The sequence below is a fragment of the Oncorhynchus mykiss genome, chromosome 12 (assembly GCF_057628025.1).
Source record: "Oncorhynchus mykiss isolate SJ-2025 chromosome 12, ASM5762802v1, whole genome shotgun sequence".
Classification (NCBI taxonomy): domain Eukaryota; kingdom Metazoa; phylum Chordata; class Actinopteri; order Salmoniformes; family Salmonidae; genus Oncorhynchus; species Oncorhynchus mykiss.
The window spans coordinates 77,908,833-77,928,570 of NC_143033.1; the positions used below are offsets into that span (position 1 = coordinate 77,908,833).

Genomic DNA, 19,738 nt, shown 5'->3' on the forward strand with positions numbered 1-19,738 from the left:
CTCTTCTTGTTGGCAGTGTGGTGTCAGTATGGACTCTCACAAGGAAATAAGAAATGGAGCTGCTGGTTCCTGGTGGTGGTGGTGGTGATGGTGGTGGTGTTGATGATGGTGGTGGTGATGATGGTTGTGGTGGTGGTGGTGGTAGTGATGGGGATGGTGGTGGTGATGGTGGTGGTGGTGATGGTGGTGGTGGTGACGGTGGTGGTGGTGATGATGGTGGTGGTGACGGTGGTGGTGGTGGTGATGGTGGTGGTGCCAGTGGTGATGGGGGTGATGATGTTGGTGGTGACAGTGGTGATGATGTTGGTGGTGACGGTGATGATGGTGGTGGTGGTGGTGGTGACGGTGGTGGTGGTGGTGATGGTGGTGGTGCCAGTGGTGATGGTGGTGATGATGTTGGTGGTGACAGTGGTGATGATGTTGGTGGTGACGGTGGTGGTGGTGGTGGTGGTGGTGGGAGTTTGCCTGACGGGGGCTGTGCTTTGCTGTGGGCAGAACACTGCCTAAGAGGGACTTTTGTTGGAGGTTACCAAATTCCCATACCTTCATAAATTCCTCCCAAAGCTCGCAAACAAGGGAAGGAAAAAACTTCCATGACAGTTCTCAAAAGTGTAGAGGTTGGAGATTACTTCCTTCCTGCTGAAGGGGATGACAAGATGGTGGCCCTGCTGTGCTTTCTATCCTGTTATTGTTATTGTCCATCTGTCTTGTACGGGCTTTTGGTTGGTTCACAATACCATCCATACTTGTTGCTCTGTAAGCCGTGACCGTGGTGTGTCGAACCGTGTCACAGATTACTGTGTGACGTCCACAGGTGAGCTGGCCTGCGACCCCTGTGTCAGGCTGGGTGATGTATTGTGTCTGAGAGGGTGGGCTCAGGTTACCTTGCACAATGACCCACAGAGCAGAAAAAGTGTCTCTGGGTTACTGTCACTCACACGGGCTGAACGGAGGTGTCCTGATTTACTCACATAAATCACATCTCCTTTATCTGGAGAAGAACACATGCTCAGCCTGAACACAGGGGAAATCACCAAACGTCTGCTTTTCAACAAACATAGGAGTTACTAATGGGTCTTTGCGGTAGGTCTGTCCCGGTCCCTTGATGTTGTTCAGAAGTCTCCCCCATAAAGTGTAGAACGTTGGAGTAGCTCAATGTCATTGTCACCTGTTTTGTCATTTCCCAGTGGATCCCCAGCCCTGTGATGGGCTCACCATACTGCCTCCCTCCTCTTCCAGCAGCTATAGTGGTTGTAAGTTCCTGCTTGTGTTTGGATGTGTACTGTGGTGTTTCTTTGCATGTGTGTGCACATTATACCATGTGAATATTTACATTGTTTTTGTTGTCGTTGGTGCCCTTTTGGTTGAAGGTGTAAAAAGTACCTCCATTGCATGTGAGTGTTTGTGAAGTAATGTCGTGTGTGTGTGTTGGTGTTCGTGCCTCGTCTACCAGCCAGGCAGAATAGCTCCATTGTTCTAGCAAGAGTAAAGTATAGCCCTGGCAGAGTGGACCAACACCAGACAGCCTGAGTCTCTCTGACAGATGTGGACAGATGCATGGTGCTGGCTGGGGCTGAGTGGGGCTGCAGCTGGCGTTAACCCTCAGGTCTGTTGTGACGTGAGGAGATTACCCTGGCTTTTCTGGCCCCGGGCCCCGCTGCACCCCACAGACCTCCCCCTCGTCTGGCTCTGGCGCACTCTCTTCCTCAAAGGTCAGGAGTCAGCCCTCAGTAAATCTTGACAGAGGTTGCGCAACACCCCCCCCCCCCCCCCCCACACACACACACCTGCTCTCTCCACCCACCACTAAACACTTAACACTCTGGTCGAAGGTCCAACAGCTACTGCTCTGCTAGGCTACACTACAGCAGTCTCAGTGGACAAGCACTTTCACAACAGTGGTGGAATCCAGATGGCTGTAAAAGTCTGAACTCCCAGATTCTGATAAGGCTGCATGACTGAACCACAGGTGCAGGACAAAATAGCGTCCTCCACAGCAACGAGACTGACAGAAACCTGGTTTAGTTATGTGTTCCGGGAGTAGCATGTTGACAATGGCCAAGGCCCTAGACAAAAGAATGTGTGTTTTGGCTGCTGGACTCTGTGTGTTTTTAAAGGAAAGCAAACAATCTCTCCACTGCATTCCCTCCTGCTCTACCGCTGCTGCTGCTCAATCACAGACACACACACACCTAATTTATTCTCACAATCCAGTCAGACTCTTTCACCCTTACTTCCTGAATTGTAACATCTCTCAGTCAGTATTATCCACACATTATGGAGCTCTCTCCACAGTCGTCGGTTGAGATTCTCCTCTCTCCCTTAAACTTTTAACTGCCGTATACACAGAATAGAAGTCAAAAAGATTTGAGTGTGACTGCCCGGGTCTCATTCACTGTGCCTCAAATAACACACACACATACAGTCTCACATCCGCTAGTTTCTAGAAGTAGCTGTAAGTTATTCCCTGTCTGTCTGTCTGTCCAGGAGAGCTGTGAAGGCCTTTAGAACAGAACAACAGGCCGTAAAAGATGGCTGTTCAGCCATTCTTTCTTCAGTGTTTTAAATGGCCACAGCACAGAATGGCCACAGAAGAGTTTGAGTGTCAGTCTGTGTTGTTAGTTTTAAAACCTCCAAGCGGTTCCCCTTCCCCTCCTCAGTCCGTCCAAACCTCTCTTTGTGCCGACGCAGCGCTGTCCGCGTTTCATTTTCTTCCTGGGTGACACCCTAGATTCCAGACATAGTTCATTTGCTTCTAAATAAACTCAGCCAAGCCATGACAAATAGCAAAGGGGACGAAGGCTTGGGAGGGAGGGGGGGAAGGTGGGAGGTGAGGCTTGCTCGTTGGTCTGTGAGGTTGCCAGGGCAACAGGGATATGGGATTCAGAGAGAGTGTTTTCAGAGCAGGGGACGAGGGATTACAGGAAATATGACATGACATTCTCTCTGGACCAGACCCCCCTCTATACCCCACCCATACCCTCCCAAAGACATTCACTCTGGACCAGACGCCCCTCTATACCCCACCCATACCCTCCCAAAGACATTCTCTCTCCAACAGAATCCCCCCAACCCCCGCCTTCCCTTCCCACAACCACCCACATCCCCCAGCCAGCTCCGCCCCCTCCTTTCCACAGCCTGACTGACATTATCATTACAATCAGACTGGTGACCTTTGACATCTGACCTCCCAGCGTGTGAGTGGGTTCATAGGGAAAACCAGGCCTATGCTGCAGGAGCTTTGGGACACGGAGGAGTAGCCGTGGAAACTAAGCGAGCCAGAGGGACCTCTCCCCCCTCTTTCTCTATCTCTCTCTCTCTCTCTCTCACTCTCTCTCTCTCTCTCTCTCTCTCTCTCTCTCTCTCTCTCTCTCTCTCCATATTGCTGCTCTAGCTCTTCTTCCATGTAGAGGAGCATAACTCTCCCAGGCCCCAACACTGTCCCAACTGCAAAGAACCATTATGTTTTTGCTGTAATGGCAGTTTTGTTCAAAATGACCGGTTGTCTAATTAATCAGAGCGGCGTACTTGAATAATCTGGTAATTCTTCTCAGCATGTCATTGAAAGTGTAGAGGGGACTTTCCTGGGTTTCTCTGGATTTTAGGTCCGGTGTGTGTGTGTCTCTACGGCTGCACATTCATGTGGGTGTGCCTGCCTCTCCATGCTGAGCCCTGTGGCTTCTCGGTCTCGCCATTGTCATGGCAGGTAGAAAGAAAGGCCACAGAACACTGAGCAGTCTTGTTTTTAGGAAGTGGAGCAGAGCAGCCAGTGGAACACAGTGTATTAGAGAGACAGAGAGCAGGCCGGCTCAGTATTCAGCACACAGGGCCTGGTAACCCACAAGAAGAGTGGCCCCTACGGGTCAGGAACAGCTCCTCCTCCCCCTGCACTAGCCTCAGGCCCCCAGTCAGAGAGCAGAGTCAGAAAAGCAGATTGCAGGAGGAGAGAGAGAGAGTAGGTCACAAAAGATGCACAAAAAGTAACAGAGATGATCTACCCCCTCCTGCAAACAAGAAGAGGAAAAGCCATTGTTGTTTTCTGCCTGGGGGTTATATTACAGTGAAATAGGAGAGCGGGCCCGGAGGGAGGGCCAGGTCCCAGCCATCACTTCCATGTCATCAGCTTATAACGACCTGTTTGAAGTGGAGCCAATTCCCTTTCGCCGGACCGGGGCTCCCTGTCCCTGGGTGGATGTAGGGTTATCTACCTATCACACTGGCCTCCCTCTCAAACCCCAATAGGTACTGCTTCACCGAGCTCTCCCTCCCCTGGGGCCCCTGGAGTAGGCCACAGGAAACCTGTTGTTTATCTCACCCTACCTGCACACTTTTAGTTCAGGCTTTGGTCATCCATCAAGATGGTGTGATGCGTTACTGGAAAACAACAGCTAGGAAGAGGCCCAGGAAGCAGAGACATTTATTTCTCACCTAGACTTTACAATCGTTCCAAAGCAGCTCTCAGTCAGTGAAATGTTGTGTTAGTGGAGTCCTGTTTCCTAATGTCTGCATCTCTCATAGGTCAGCTATGTCACAGGTGGTCTAAGCTGCTGGTTTTGGGCGTGCTTGTTTCAACGTACGAGGGGAAAAGTGAGAGCTGAAGTGCGGAAAAGGAGTAATGGTGGAAGAATGTGAACTGGCATGGAGAGAGTGATGCTTTCCAGCTGGGAACAACAGAGGGAGAGGGAAACGGAGAAGAGTGCGTGTCTTGTCTTTTACAGACAAGAGAGAAAGACAATGACTGATAGCTTACATCTGTTTCCGAATTAGAAATAGTGTGTGTAATGTGTATGTGTGTGTGTGTGCTTGCAGTATAAATATTCAGACTGAATGGAACCCACCCAGCCCAGGGCCAAGGGGACTGACTCCTTCCAGGGTCTGAGTCAGAGTCAGGGGCGCCTGCCAAGGTGTCTGTCAGGGGGTGCAGCAGGAACAGGGAGGGAGCTGGGAACGGGGTTGCCTGCCTGGCTTTTGGCTGGAAAATCACACTTATGTAGTTCTAGTTAGTTTCACTTCTCTCCCAACTTGCTCAGCTCTGAGGCCTGCTGCTCTGCTGTCAGACTGTCGGTCAGTCTAACCTAGGGTGTAACATGCTGTGTTCCGTATTTCTGTCCAGATGTCGGCCGGGGTACATCGGGCCTCTGTGCCAAAGCCTGGACCCCTGTCACCGGTCGCCATGCCTCAACGGAGCCGCCTGCAAGAGCCAGGTGGCCAACGGAATGCCACAATTCACCTGTGTGTGCCAGAGAGGGTTCAGAGGTACGTCTGTCTGTCTGTCCGTGTGGATCAGTGTTTCCTGAGAGAGTGGTGTGGGAAAGAGCTGATCTGTGCACGTTTATGTAAGTATGTAAGTACAAGGCAGTTGAAGGCTCATGCATGCTTATAACAAGTTATAAAGCATATATTAGGTTTAGGTGTTAACTAAAATGTTCATAATGAGACATTGCATCCCTTATCTATCTACAGGTCAAGACTGCTCCCTCATAGACGCCTGTGCCACCAGCCCCTGTGCCAATGGTGCCCGCTGTGCCAGTTGGAATAACCACTATAATTGTTCCTGCCCGCCCGGGTTCCAGGGGAAGAACTGCCGCAACGATATCGACGAGTGCCGCAAGTCTGGCGCCTGTCTCAACGCAGGCCTCTGCATGAACACCCATGGTTCCTTCCGCTGCCAGTGCCCACCTGGGTACAGCGGGCGCACCTGCGAAGTGTCCTCCCTGCCCTGCGCCCCCTCCCAGTGCATCAACGGGGGCACCTGCCGCCCGACCGGAGATCACACCTACGACTGTGCTTGCCTGCCAGGTAAACTGCTCATAAACCGGACCACACACACACACACACACACACACACACACACACACACACACACACACATTGCCTCAACACAGACCCCAGAGCCCCGCCAGCCACTATAAACCCCAGGTCTTTCTCAGGGTTCCCCAGGCAGGCTGTCTGACGTAGCTGCTAGTGCTGTCTGGTGGGTTGTGGATCTACTCCCCTGTCTTTCCCAGGTTCCCCAGGCAGGCTGTCTGACGTAGCTGCTAGTGCTGTCTGGTGGGATGTGGATCTACTCCCCTGTCTTTCCCAGGTTCCCCAGGCAGGCTGTCTGACGTAGCTGCTAGTGCTGTCTGGTGGGATGTGGATCTACTCCCCTGTCTTTCCCAGGTTCCCCAGGCAGGCTGTGTGATGTAGCTGCTAGTGCTGTCTGGTGGGATGTGGATCTACTCCCCTGTCTTTCCCAGGTTCCCCAGGCAAGCTGTGTGATGTAGCTGCTAGTGCTGTCTGGTGGGCAGACTGTCTGACGTAGCTGCTAGTGCTGTCTGGTGGGTTGTGGATCTACTCCCCTGTCTTTCCCAGGTTCCCCAGGCAGGCTGTCTGACGTAGCTGCTAGTGCTGTCTGGTGGGATGTGGATCTACTCCCCTGTCTTTCCCAGGGTTCCCCAGGCAGGCTGTCTGACGTAGCTGCTAGTGCTGTCTGGTGGGATGTGGATCTACTCCCCTGTCTTTCCCAGGTTCCCCAGGCAGGCTGTCTGACGTAGCTGCTAGTGCTGTCTGGTGGGTTGTGGATCTACTCCCCTGTCTTTCCCAGGTTCCCCAGGCAGGCTGTGTGATGTAGCTGCTAGTGCTGTCTGGTGGGTTGTGGATCTACTCCCCTGTCTTTCCCAGGTTCCCCAGGCAGGCTGTCTGACGTAGCTGCTAGTGCTGTCTGGTGGGTTGTGGATCTACTCCCCTGTCTTTCCCAGGTTCCCCAGGCAGGCTGTCTGACGTAGCTGCTAGTGCTGTCTGGTGGGATGTGGATCTACTCCCCTGTCTTTCCCAGGTTCCCATGCCTTTCTCTCTCTATTATTCTCTCTCACTCTCTATTAATAGTTTGTTGATGGGATGGGGGGGACAAACGGGGGTTGGGAGAGGAGAGTGGGCCGCTGCTCTACTCCAAACTGCTCCCTTCAGGAGGAATTTACTTCATGGCCCTTCTGGCTTCCCTCCTGGGAGCTGACAGGAAATGTCTCTGGGCCGGAGAGGAAGTCATTGAAACTGTGAGAGATTATAAAACAAGCAAACATGGCAGGGAGTAGTGGACCTCTGTAGCGCAGCACAGCGCTGTGTGTCAGCCCGGTGGTGTCAGGGGCCTCCCTGGTGCTCTGCTGCTGCTGCTACCTACTGTGGGAAACACCACGCCATGAGAACATGTAAACACTTTTACTGCCCCTCTCTGCCCTTCACCTCCACGGCTGTGGGAAGCAGAGGGGAATGTTTAGGAAGACCATATGAATGGAAGTGGGGGGCATTGGATGTGTTAGTGAGCACTTAACTCAAATTCGTGTGCTTATTATCCCTGAGACTTAGCTTCTTGGCTCACCTCTCTCTCTCTCTCTCTCTCTCTCTCTCTCTCTCTCTCTCTCTCTCTCTCTCTCTTTCCCTGCTCTCTCTCTCTCTCTCTCTCTCTCTTTCCCTGCTCTCTCTCTCTCTCTCTCTCTCTCTCTCTTTCCCTGCTCTCTCTCTCTCTCTCTCTCTCTCTCTCTCTCTCTTTCCCTGCTCTCTGCTCTCTCTCTCTCTCTCTCTCTCTCTCTCTTTCCCTGCTCTCTGCTCTCTCTCTCTCTCTCTCTCCCCCTCTCTCTCTCTCTCTCTCTCTCTCTCTCTCTCTCTCTCTCTTTCCCTGCTCTCTGCTCATGCTCCGTCAGGGTTTGAGGGACACAATTGTGAGACGAACGTGGACGACTGCCCAGGGCATAGGTGTATGAATGGAGGCCTGTGTGTGGATGGAGTCAACACCTATAATTGCCAGTGCTCACCTGAGTGGACAGGTCAGTACTGTGCAGAGGATGTCAATGAGTGCCTTATGCAGCCCAACGCCTGCCATAACGGAGGCACCTGCTTCAACACCATCGGGGGGCACACCTGCGTGTGCGTCAACGGCTGGACGGGAGACGACTGCAGCGAGAACATCGACGACTGTGCCACCGCCGTGTGCTTCAACGGCGCCACCTGCCACGACCGCGTGGCTTCCTTCTTCTGCGAATGTCCCGTGGGGAAAACCGGTGAGTCCACTGGTCCACTGTTTCTCTGTGTCCCTGTTAGGGTTGTGAAATTCCAGGAACTTTCCCCAAATTTCCTGGTTTTCCTGAAATCCCGGTCTGGAAAACCAGTCAGCTGTATGTTAGTTAGCGTCTTGTTTGTTTACTCACAGGAGGACAGTGTTCCTGACATGGCTCTGTTTGTCCCTGTGTCCCCTCCCTCAGGTCTGCTCTGTCACCTGGACGACGCGTGTGTCAGCAACCCGTGTAACGAGGGCGCCGTGTGTGACACCAACCCCCTGAACGGGCGCGCCATCTGCACCTGTCCCGCCGGCTTCGTGGGCGGAGCCTGCAACCAGGACATGGACGAGTGTTCCATTGGTAAGAGGGCATATTATTTAGCACCGCCCTCTGCTTTGTGTTGGTCCTATCTCACCTGGCCCCGCCCTATATGTACTGTGTGTGAGCGGGTGCACTGACCCCTGTTCCCTCTGCCTACAGGTGCCAACCCCTGTGAACACTTTGGGAAGTGTGTGAACACGGAGGGGTCCTTCCAGTGCCAGTGTGGCCGAGGCTACGCCGGCCCCCGCTGTGAGATCGACATCAACGAGTGTCTGTCCATGCCCTGCCAGAACGATGCCACCTGTCTGGACCGCATCGGAGAGTTCACCTGCATCTGCATGCCAGGTAGGACCACAACCCAACCACCTGGAGACACCTCACAGCACAGAACTACAGCCAGGGAACTACAGGGAACTACGGCTACTGAACTACAGAGAAATACTGGGAATTACAGCTTCGGAACTACAGCCAGAGAACTACAGAGAAGTGTAGCTAGGGAACTACAGGGAATTACAGCTATGGAACTACAGCCAGGGAACTACAGCTATGGAACTTCAGCCAGGGAACTACAGCCAGGGAACTACAGCTATGGAACTTCAGCCAGGGAACTACAGCTATGGAACTTCAGCCAGGGAACTACAGCCAGGGAACTACTGCTATGGAACTTTAGCCAGGGAACTACAGCCAGGGAACTTCAGCCAGGGAACTACAGTCAGGGAACTACGGCTATGGAACTTCAGCCAGGGAACTGCAGCCAGGGAACTACAGCCAGGGAACTACAGCCAGGGAACTACGGCTATGGAACTTCAGCCAGGGAACTTCAGCCAGGGAACTACAGCCAGGGAATTACAGCCAGAGAACTACAGTTATGGAACTTCAGCCAGGGAACTGCAGCCAGGGAACTACAGCCAAGTCCTGTCTCATCTCATCTCTCACTGCTCTCCCATCCCTCTTGTTTACTATAGACCCTCTGAGCCCCAGACACGATGATGGCTTTACACTTGACTTTCCCAGAGTAGCAGTACCCACAGCTCTAACCCTCCATCAACCCTCAGCACTAGATCTTATTATGTAACACGTTCTCACTGCTGCTGCTGGTGGTGGGCTAGAGAGGTGCTCATAACCTTGACACCGGTGGTCCCAGTAAGACAGCCAGCCAGTGTGTTAGTTAGAATGGTACAGAGTTAAGGCTCCCGACCCTCCTTCACAGACACATTGAAACTCTCACGCACGGCACCGTCCTCAGTTCATGCATGCTGGCTGGGGGTTTGGTTTGGGGGACTATGCAAATTAGGGATGGGAGTCGTGGTCTATAGGGCTGGATGATGAGAGAGAGGGAGAGAGAGAAGCGAGGCGAGGGGGAGGAGTGTGCTGTGAATAATAATGAGTGGTGGAGTGGTGGGAATGGAGCAGGACAATAGGGCCCCTCTGTGCTCCGCTTTACACCCCTCATACACATACAGAGAAGAGAAGGGAGAGAGGCTTTTTCCCAGAGCTTCTAACCTCCCCCTTCCCCTCCACCTCCCCGTTCATTTTCCACAGGCAGCCCCCTTCCTCTCTCTCCACCCTCCTCATCATCGGCTAGCCTGGTGGAGCGCCATGTGGAGTGGCCGATTCTTCCTGATTCCACGCCGCCTCTGTCTCTTCAGAGCCGCCGTGGCCCACTCCACACTCAGCTTCACCTCAATGGAGGGGACACTGCAACACTCTATAGCACGGTTCCACTGAATATAGGACAGTTGTTAAGGGGAAGATGACCCAGGGACAGGGAGTGGTAATACCGTGTGGAACCACGGTGGGGTTTGGTGATACAGGCCTTAGCCCAGACAGCACTTCAATTAGGTGTATTTGTGATGGTTTCCCATCCTGGGAGTAAAAGCTAACGTTCCCCCTGTGGTTTGGGACTCTGACAAGAGCAGTGTTGATTGAAAACCTTCTGTGGCCCCCTGAGACTGTTAACTCTTTCCACTGCTAGAAGTCCCCTCGATAGATAGGGAAACTGTATAGTCACGTCTCCTGGACATAGAAGGGCCCATATGAATCGTTTTTCACTTCACATTTTTGTATTTTATGAATAACTATGATCTTTGATATTTGTTTTAATAATGTATATGCAGGGGGGTGTTCTTTAATAATTATGCTGATTGTCCCGTTTGAAAATCCAATAAATATATGTTACAATATATATATATATATATATATATGCGTATTTACTTTCCAGGCTACATGGGGACCTACTGTGAGGTGGATGTGGATGAGTGTGAGAGCAACCCTTGTGTGAACGACGGTATCTGCCGGGACATGGTCAACGGCTTCACATGCACCTGCCAGCCAGGTAAGACCCGAATCATGTCTGAGTCTCTCTGAGCTGTTGAGGTACAGCAAAGAACCTCTCCGGCCTTTCATGAATGAAAATAGCTGACCTGTGCCGGTGTTGGTCAGTGTGAACCAAACAGGTGTGAGATAAATGAGAGTTAAATGTCCCTGTGAATCAGTGCTCCTCCTTGCTGGTTTTGTCTGATGGGAGTTTAGAGCAACCAAGCCCAGTCATAAAAGCCATGCAGGCCCCAGAGGCAGCCTGCCTATCCTTTCCACTGAACAAAGACACTATTGTGACCCCCCCCCCCCCCCCCACACACAACTCCTCCCCCTTCCTCTCCTCATCTATGGTGGAATGTGGAAGGGACAGCAGTCCTACTAATGAGATTCCTTTTCAGGTTGGCAATTTACATCTGGGGCAGACATCCCCCCTCACCCCCCATCTAGCTATTGAGCCTGTAGCTGATGCAGGCAGGGGGGGGGGTCCCTGAGAGAGAAAACAATCCCACTGTCTCTCCCCCTCTAACCTCCTGCCCCAAGCAGCAACACAGACACATAGACCAGGTCCATCCTCCTCACACTGTTAATCACCACTAGGTATTCCTAAACCGACCGCACCAATTGACTCCTCCATGGGCCCCTTCCCCATTGATTTCTGTTGCTTTTTCTTAGACATGGAATACAAGTTCATTTAAAGCCTACTTTGGTGTTTCCATCTTAACAAATTGAGAACGAGCGGTTTCAGACACTGTAGAAGAACATGTACCAGATGATATGGCTCAGCTAGTTGACCAAGGCATCATCCATATTCACTATTCTGGTTTGACATTTACATTAATGTCGGGGCAAGAAATCCATTTAAACGGTAAGCATGTGGGAGATAAAATGTTGCTGGGTTAAGCGATTGGTAGACGTGTTGGAAGTTGGAACCGTGACTTGACATTAGCAGACATTCCAGAACACAACATAGTCCTTAAGAGTCCAGACATTCTCAAATTCACCACACATCCCAGAATGCATCATAGTCCAGACGTAACAGAACACTGCAGATTCCAGACATTGCAGAGCCTAACCCCCTCCAGAACCATGTTTAGGTCCTACACTGTGGATCACAGTAGACATTTCAAGTCCATGGATCACCCAGACACTTTAGAGCCTTACCATCCCTCTGTACGGACGTCCCACACCTAACCTAGCCTGGAGACCTCTGGCTGACCTCACTGTGGACCCGTCTACCGGAGCTTTTCTCTGACCCTTCACCTCTGTATTTGCCTGTCCCAGGGTTTACTGGCACCATGTGTCAGATCGACATTGATGAGTGCGCCAGCACGCCCTGCCAGAACGGAGCCAAGTGTTACGACCGGCCCAACGGATACGAGTGCCGCTGTGCTGAAGGTAAGGAGCAATAATAATGTCAATTTCTTTATGTCCATGTGTGTGTTCTGTGTTTGTGTGTGCCAGTGTGTACATATATTAGTGGTCCTAGACTGACAGTCAGCCCCTACAGCAGACAAGTCTGTCCCCTCATAGGGGTTATAGATGGTGATGGTCTCATGTGAGAGTGAGTGATAGTCGGGTCAGAAGACTCCCTGGTTGTGTGTCTGTTGCGGCCTCAGACTGCTGGTTGGACTGGACCTGGGAGACTGTTGCTGGAGATGGACTGAGGCTGAGCTTGGGTTGAGACTGGGCTGGGGTTGAGACTGGACTCGGGTTGAGACTGGGCTGGGGTTGAGACTGGGCTGGGGTTGAGACTGGACTGGGGTTGAGACTGGGCTGGGGTTGAGACTGGGCTGGGGTTGAGACTGGACTGGGGTTGAGACTGGGCTGGGGTTGAGACTGGGCTGGGGTTGAGACTGGACTGGGGTTGAGACTGGGCTTGGATTGAGACTGGGCTGGGGTTGAGACTGGGCTTGGGTTTAGACTGGGCTAGGATTGAGACTGGGCTGGGGTTGAGACTGGGCTGGGGTTGAGACTGGGCTTGGATTGAGACTGGGCTGGGGTTGAGACTGGACTGGGGTTGAGACTGGACTGGGGTTGAGACTGGGCTGGGGTTGAGACTGGACTGGGGTTGAGACTGGACTGGGGTTGAGACTGGGCTTGGATTGAGACTGGGCTGGGGTTGAGACTGGGCTTGGGTTTAGACTGGGCTAGGATTGAGACTGGGCTGGGGTTGAGACTGGGCTGGGGTTGAGACTGGGCTGGGGTTGAGACTGGGCTTGGATTGAGACTGGGCTGGGGTTGAGACTGGGCTGGGGTTAAGACTGGGCTTGGATTGAGACTGGACTGGGGTTGAGACTGGACGGGGGGTTGAGACTGGGCTTGGATTGAGACTGGACTGGGGTTGAGACTGGGCTGGGGTTGAGACTTGGCTGGGGTTGAGGCTGGGCAAGGATTGAGACTGGGCTGAGGTTGAGACTGGCCTGGAGTTGAGACTGGGCTTGGATTGAGACTGGGCTGGGGTTGAGACTGGGCTGGGGTTGAGACTGGGCTGAGGTTGAGACTGGACTGGGGTTGAGACTGGACTGGGGTTGAGACTGGGCTTGGATTGAGACTGGACTGGGGTTGAGACTGGACTGGGGTTGAGACTGGGCTTGGATTGAGACTGGACTAGGGTTGAGACTGGGCTGGGGTTGAGACTTGGCTGGGGTTGAGGCTGGGCAAGGATTGAGACTGGGCTGAGGTTGAGACTGGGCTGGAGTTGAGACTGGGCTTGGATTGAGACTGGGCTGGGGTTGAGACTGGGCTGAGGTTGAGACTGGACTGGGGTTGAGACTGGACTGGGGTTGAGACTGGGCTGGGGTTGAGACTGGGCTGGGATTGAGACTGGGCTTGGGTTTAGACTGGGCTGGGGTTGAGACTGGGCTGAGGCCCCAAATTCCCTCTTCTCCCCAGCCGGTCCCTCGGACCCCAGGATCACACACAGGGTCACCCAGGGCCAGCAGCTGCTGGGAGGGCGGGGGGTTAGGGCTGGTCATCCCCTCCGACATCTGTTCCTCTGTACCCCACAATACATACCCTCGCACACCCCAACACGCTGCACTGGCCTTATGGTATATCTTAGCTCACTCAAGGTCATTCCCATTCATATTAACATCTATGTGTTCGACTGTGAACAGCTCAGCTACAGTGTTTTTTGCTGTTTCTTGAGCAGGTGTGTTTGTGTTAGTAGGTCTAGTGTGTGTTTGTGTGTTTGTCGGAGGCTCTGTGTATGTGTGTGTATGGGGGAGTCTGTTGCATTGTTTAGCGGTGACCAGCTGCTTGGTATTCCCTGTCCCCCCCCCTCCTCCCGTTGTTGAGTGAAGTGGCCCTGTTAGACGTGGCGCGGTCCATTGTCCCCGGTGGGAACAAAGCCAGGCCTGTGAGCCTTGTCAAGGGCCCAACTCCTTCTACACCGCAAGGCCCTGTCCCCTGGCCCACAGCACGACGGGGCCTACCTAGCACCCGGCACAGCAGCACTCAACTCTCTCTGCACCACCACACCACACGGCGCTGCACACTAACGAACCAACTAACACTGCTCAGTCTCACACACACCACCGTCGGCATGGAAACCATGGGGCCCAGAACTCCAAACTGTAGAAGCTTTCATAGAGAGAGAAAGAGTGGGAAATAGGGGGAGGAAATAGAGAGGGATAAAGAGGGAAGTGGAGATGGAGAGAAGTGAATGGGAGAGGGGAAATGGTAGGAGGGGTTTGGATGAGGAGAGGTGGCTGGGTGGCAGGCAGATTTAAAGAGAAATAACTATCTAAAAGATGAAGAGTGAGACGCAAAGAAACCCCAGGAGGCCTGTTCTAATTCCTGTTGTCTCTTCCCCAAGGGTACGAGGGCACACTGTGCGAGAGCAACACCAACAACTGCCAGCCCGACCCGTGCCACCACGGCACCTGCGTGGACGGCATCGCCAGCTACACGTGTAACTGTGAGGCGGGCTACACGGGTTACCGCTGCGAGAACCAGCTGAACGAGTGCCACAGTAACCCCTGCCAGAATGGGGGCAAGTGTGTGGACCTGGTCAACAAGTACATCTGCCAGTGTCAGCACGGTACCTCAGGTGAGAGAGCAGTACCAACAGAGATTCATAACACTAAATATCTTCTACTTTATTCTGATTATGGACACAGAGTGTCTGCTGGGGTCTCTGTCTTAGTACTGCTGTTTGATTGGTGGTCTCTCTCTTGTACACACAGGTACCAACTGTGAGATTAACTTTGATGACTGCGCCAGCAAACCATGTGACTATGGCATCTGCAAGGACGGCATCAACCGCTACGACTGCGTGTGCAAACCGGGCTTCACCGGCCCTCTGTGCAACGTGGAGATGGACGAGTGCTCGTCCGGACCCTGCAGGAACGGGGGGACGTGTGTGGACGAGGAGAACGGCTTCCACTGCCAGTGTCCCGAGGGCTTCCAGCCTCCCTACTGTTACTCCCAGGTGGACGAGTGTGGCAGCAACCCCTGTGTGCACGGCGCCTGCAGAGACGACATCAACGGCTACCGCTGTGACTGTGAGCCCGGCTGGGTGGGGAAGAACTGTGACCTAGACCGTAATGACTGTCTGCCCAGCCCCTGTCAGAACGCTGGCACCTGCATCGATCAGCTGAACGGATTCACCTGCAAGTGTCGCCAGGGCTTCAGAGGTGAGCCTGCTGTCCTATCCCTAACCCTATCTCTATCCCAACCCTAACCCTATCTCTATCCCAACCCTAACCCTATCTCTATCCCAACCCTAACCCTAACCCTATCTCTATCCCAACCCTAACCCTATCTCTATCCCAACCCTAACCCTAACCCTATCTCTATCCCAACCCTAACCCTATCTCTATCCCAACCCTAACCCTAACCCTATCTCTATCCCAACCCTAACCCTATCTCTATCCCAACCCTAACCCTAACCCTATCCCAACCCTAACCCTATCTCTATCCCAACCCTAACCCTATCTCTATCCCAACCCTATCTCTATCCCTAACCCTGACCCTATCTCTATCCCTATCCCTAACCCTATCTCAATCCCAACCCTAACCCTATCTCTATCCCAACCCTAACCCTATCTCTATCCCAACCCTAACCCTATCCCTAACCCTATCTCTATCCCTAACCCTATCTCTATCCCAACCCTAACCCTATCTCTATCCCTAACCCTATCTCAATCCCAACCCTAACCCTATCTCTATCCCAACCCTAACCCTATCTCTATCCCTAACCCTGACCAGATCCCTAACCCTGACTCTACCCCGAACCCTATCTCTATCCCTAACCCTATCTCTATCCCAACCCTAACCCTATCTCTATCCCAACCCTAACCCTAACCCTATCTCTATCCCTAACCCTATCTCTATCCCAACCCTGACCCTAACCCTATCTCTATCCCTAACCCTATCTCTATCCCAACCCTAACCCTATCCCTAACCCTATCTCTATCCCAACCCTAACCCTATCTCTATCCCAACCCTAACCCTGACCCTAACCCTATCTCTATCCCTAACCCTATCTCTATCCCAACCCTAACTCTGGCCCTATCCCTAACCCTATCTCTATCCCAGACCCTGACTCTACCCCAAACCCTATCTCTATCCCTAACCCTATCTCTATCCCAACCCTAACCCTATCTCTATCCCAACCCTAACCCTGGCCCTATCCCTAACCCTATCTCTATCCCAACCCTAACCCTATCTCTATCCCAACCCTAACCCTATCTCTATCCCAACCCTGGCCCTATCCCTAACCCTATCTCTATCCCAACCCTATCTCTATCCCTAACCCTATCCCTAACCCTATCTCTATCCCAACCCTGACCCTATCTCTATCCCTAACCCTATCCCTAACCCTATCTCTATCCTAACCCTGACCCTATCTCTATCCCTAACCCTATCTCTATCCCAACCCTAACCCTGACCCTATCTCTATCCCTAACCCTATCTCTATCTGTATCCCTAACCCTATCTCTATCCCAACCCTGACCCTATCTCTATCCCTAACCCTATCTCTATCCCTAACCCTATCTCTATCCCTAACCCTATCCCTAACCCTATCTCTATTCCAACCCTATGTCTATCCCTAACCCTATCTCTATCCCTAACCCTGACTCTACCCCAAACCCTATCTCTATCCCTAACCCTGACTCTACCCCAAACCCTATCTTTATCCCGAACCCTGACTCTACCCCAAACCCTATCTCTATCCCGAAGCCTGACTCTACCCCAAACCCTATCTCTATCCCGAAGCCTGACTCTACCCCAAACCCTATCTCTATCCAGAACCCTGACTCTACCCCAAACCCTATCTCTATCCTGAACCCTGACTCTACCCCAAAACCTATCTCTATCCCGAAGCCTGACTCTACCCCAAACCCTATCTCTATCCAGAACCCTGACTCTACCCCAAAACCTATCTCTATCCTGAACCCTGACTCTACCCCAAACCCTATCTCTATCCCGAACCCTGACTCTAGACACACAGAGGCACCACAAACATACACCAGGCACCTGTGATGTATACGCTCTCACAGTATACAAACAAACACATGGTAGATAAACACCAACCTGGAGATGCATGTATGCACCAAAACACTTGACCATCTACAGACCGTGTAAACTTCTGTACGTTGTTCTAGTGCCAACTGATGCTTCACACAACTCAAGAGGCCTTGTTTGGTTTCCAGATCCTCCATAAAGGGTCCCATCTAATATATTGGCTCATAACGCCCCCTAGTGTATATCTAAAATAACTGCAGTGGTTGACAGACAAGGTTTGTCCCCATGTTAAATTAACCTACTCAATGACTCTACTCTGTATCGTAATCTAACACATCTCCCTTGTGTTCGCTCTGTCCTGCATTGCCTAGGTAACCTGTGCCAGGTCAACATCAACGAGTGTTCGTCCAGTCCGTGTCTGAACCAGGGCACGTGTGTGGACGGCGTGGCCAGTTTCACCTGTCTGTGTGAGCTGCCCTACAGCGGGCCCACCTGTGCCGACGTGCTCACCCCCTGCTCCCCCAACCCCTGCGCCAACCATGCCCTGTGCACCAACACACCTGACTACCTGAGCTACCAGTGCAACTGCCAGCAAGGATGGCAAGGTCAGCTGTGCAACATTGACGTGAACGAGTGCATCGCCAACCCGTGTAAGAACCGTGGTACCTGCACCAACACACTGGGAGGGTTCGTGTGCTCCTGCCGCGGCGGCTTCACCGGGCCCAACTGTGAGACGGACATCAATGACTGTGCCCCTAGTGAGTGACCAATGAGAGACTAGCAATATTATATTACTGTACTTCATTATCCATAGAACCACAGTCTCTGCTGCTGCTGTACAATACTGGCCTCCATATCTGCTTCTACTTCCTCCAACTCCAGTTTATCACATTATCCATAGAACTATCCATAGAACCCCTCTCTCTCTCTCTCTCGCTCTATCTCTGTCTTCCTGCAGACCCGTGTCTGAGTGGGGGTTCCTGTACGGACGGTGTGAACTCGTTCCACTGCAGCTGTCTGCCAGGCTTCACGGGGCCTCGCTGTGCCGTGGAGGTCAACGAGTGTCAGAGCGCCCCCTGTAAGAACGGAGGCACCTGCACAGACTACGTCAACAGCTACACCTGCACCTGCAGACCTGGCTTCACTGGCATTAACTGTGAGACCAACATCCCAGACTGCACTGAAAGGTGAGTCTCATAGTCCGCTGTGTTTGTGTGCGTGCACATGTGCCTTTTGTGACCTTTGAAACGGTGCGTGTTCGGATGTGTGCAGAATGGATCAGCAGTGATGATTGAACTATCTTTTACCCTACACCCACAGCTCATGCTTCAACGGAGGTACCTGTACAGACAAGATCAACGGCTACTCCTGTACCTGTCGCTCAGGCTTCACAGGCTCCCACTGCCAGTATGAGGTGAATGAGTGTGACTCCCAGCCCTGCCTCAACGGAGGGGTCTGCCAGGACGCTCTGGAGTCCTTCCGCTGTTCTTGTCCCAAGGGATACACAGGCAACCGCTGCCAGGTACACACACATCATATACAACACTATACTATTATAGGCTATACAATTATATTCTATACAATATTTTCTATACTATTTTATACTATTCTGTTCTATACTATACTATTATATTCTGTACGATTCTATACTATTTTTTGCTACACAATAGTATTATATTCTATACTATTTTTTGCTACACAATACTATTATATTTCATACTATTCTTTTCTATTCTATTATATTCTATACTATTACATTCTATACTTTTATATTCTATACTATTCTATAATTTTTTATGCTATACTATTATATTCTATACTATTCTATTCTATACCAATCCAGAAAGCATTAACACAAAGATATGTTCAGATACTGTGGTGTTAAGCTGGTTCTGTCTCTCCAGATGCCAGTGGACTGGTGCAGACGCTCGTCTCCCTGTCAGAACGGAGGGCGCTGTCGTCAGAAGGACGCCTCCTTCTCCTGTGAGTGTCTGGGAGGCTGGTCTGGACGCTACTGTGACATCCCTGGGGTTTCCTGTGAGGTTGCCGCACTCAAGAGAGGTACGGAGGCATGCTCTGTTCTTGTTATTTGTGTGTGTGTGTGTGTGTGCTTACTGTAAGTGTTTAGCGCAGCAGTGTTAAACTCATTTTACCCCGGGGGCCGCATTCGGTCTTCAACCAGGTCCAGAGGGCCGCACACAAAAATCTTTATATTTCCTCTCCATCAGTTAGCAAAGAATTGTCCTCTATCCATAGTTGTGGGATTTTCTGATGCTCCCTGACGGTCTAGCTTCATTTTGGTGATTATTAGAGAGCTGGAAACAGTCAACAAACTGTATGAATGTAGGTCCATTATCATTACTACACTGTTTCCATTTGGTTTTAGTCATTTTAAAGTATATTGAGTTCGTACATATTGATAAGAGAATTTCCAATCCCAATGATATTAACAATCAATTAATAGCTCTGACCAATCCCCGAGATCTGTAAGACCATGGGTTTAATAATAATTAGTCAAAGACTCAGCTTATACAAAAGGTTAGTACAGTTTATTCAGAGAACGTTCTAAAGCCAAGAATACAAAACAATTCATT

The 19,738-nt window shown here is 51.7% G+C and overlaps 1 protein-coding gene across 1 annotated transcript in view; it reads left to right on the plus strand.

Moving 5' to 3' along the window:
• Positions 1-19,738, plus strand: part of LOC110538410 (notch receptor 3) — a 42,485-nt gene that overhangs the window by 12,494 nt on the left and 10,253 nt on the right. Inside the window, exons 3-15 of the mRNA XM_036938401.2 lie at positions 5,114-5,256; positions 5,464-5,799; positions 7,680-8,036; positions 8,238-8,393; positions 8,514-8,699; positions 10,576-10,689; positions 11,955-12,068; positions 14,491-14,724; positions 14,861-15,310; positions 17,516-17,902; positions 18,103-18,331; positions 18,465-18,666; positions 19,049-19,205. Coding sequence (XP_036794296.1) covers positions 5,114-5,256; positions 5,464-5,799; positions 7,680-8,036; positions 8,238-8,393; positions 8,514-8,699; positions 10,576-10,689; positions 11,955-12,068; positions 14,491-14,724; positions 14,861-15,310; positions 17,516-17,902; positions 18,103-18,331; positions 18,465-18,666; positions 19,049-19,205 — 3,065 coding nt within the window. The remainder of the gene's footprint in view (positions 1-5,113; positions 5,257-5,463; positions 5,800-7,679; positions 8,037-8,237; positions 8,394-8,513; positions 8,700-10,575; positions 10,690-11,954; positions 12,069-14,490; positions 14,725-14,860; positions 15,311-17,515; positions 17,903-18,102; positions 18,332-18,464; positions 18,667-19,048; positions 19,206-19,738) is intronic.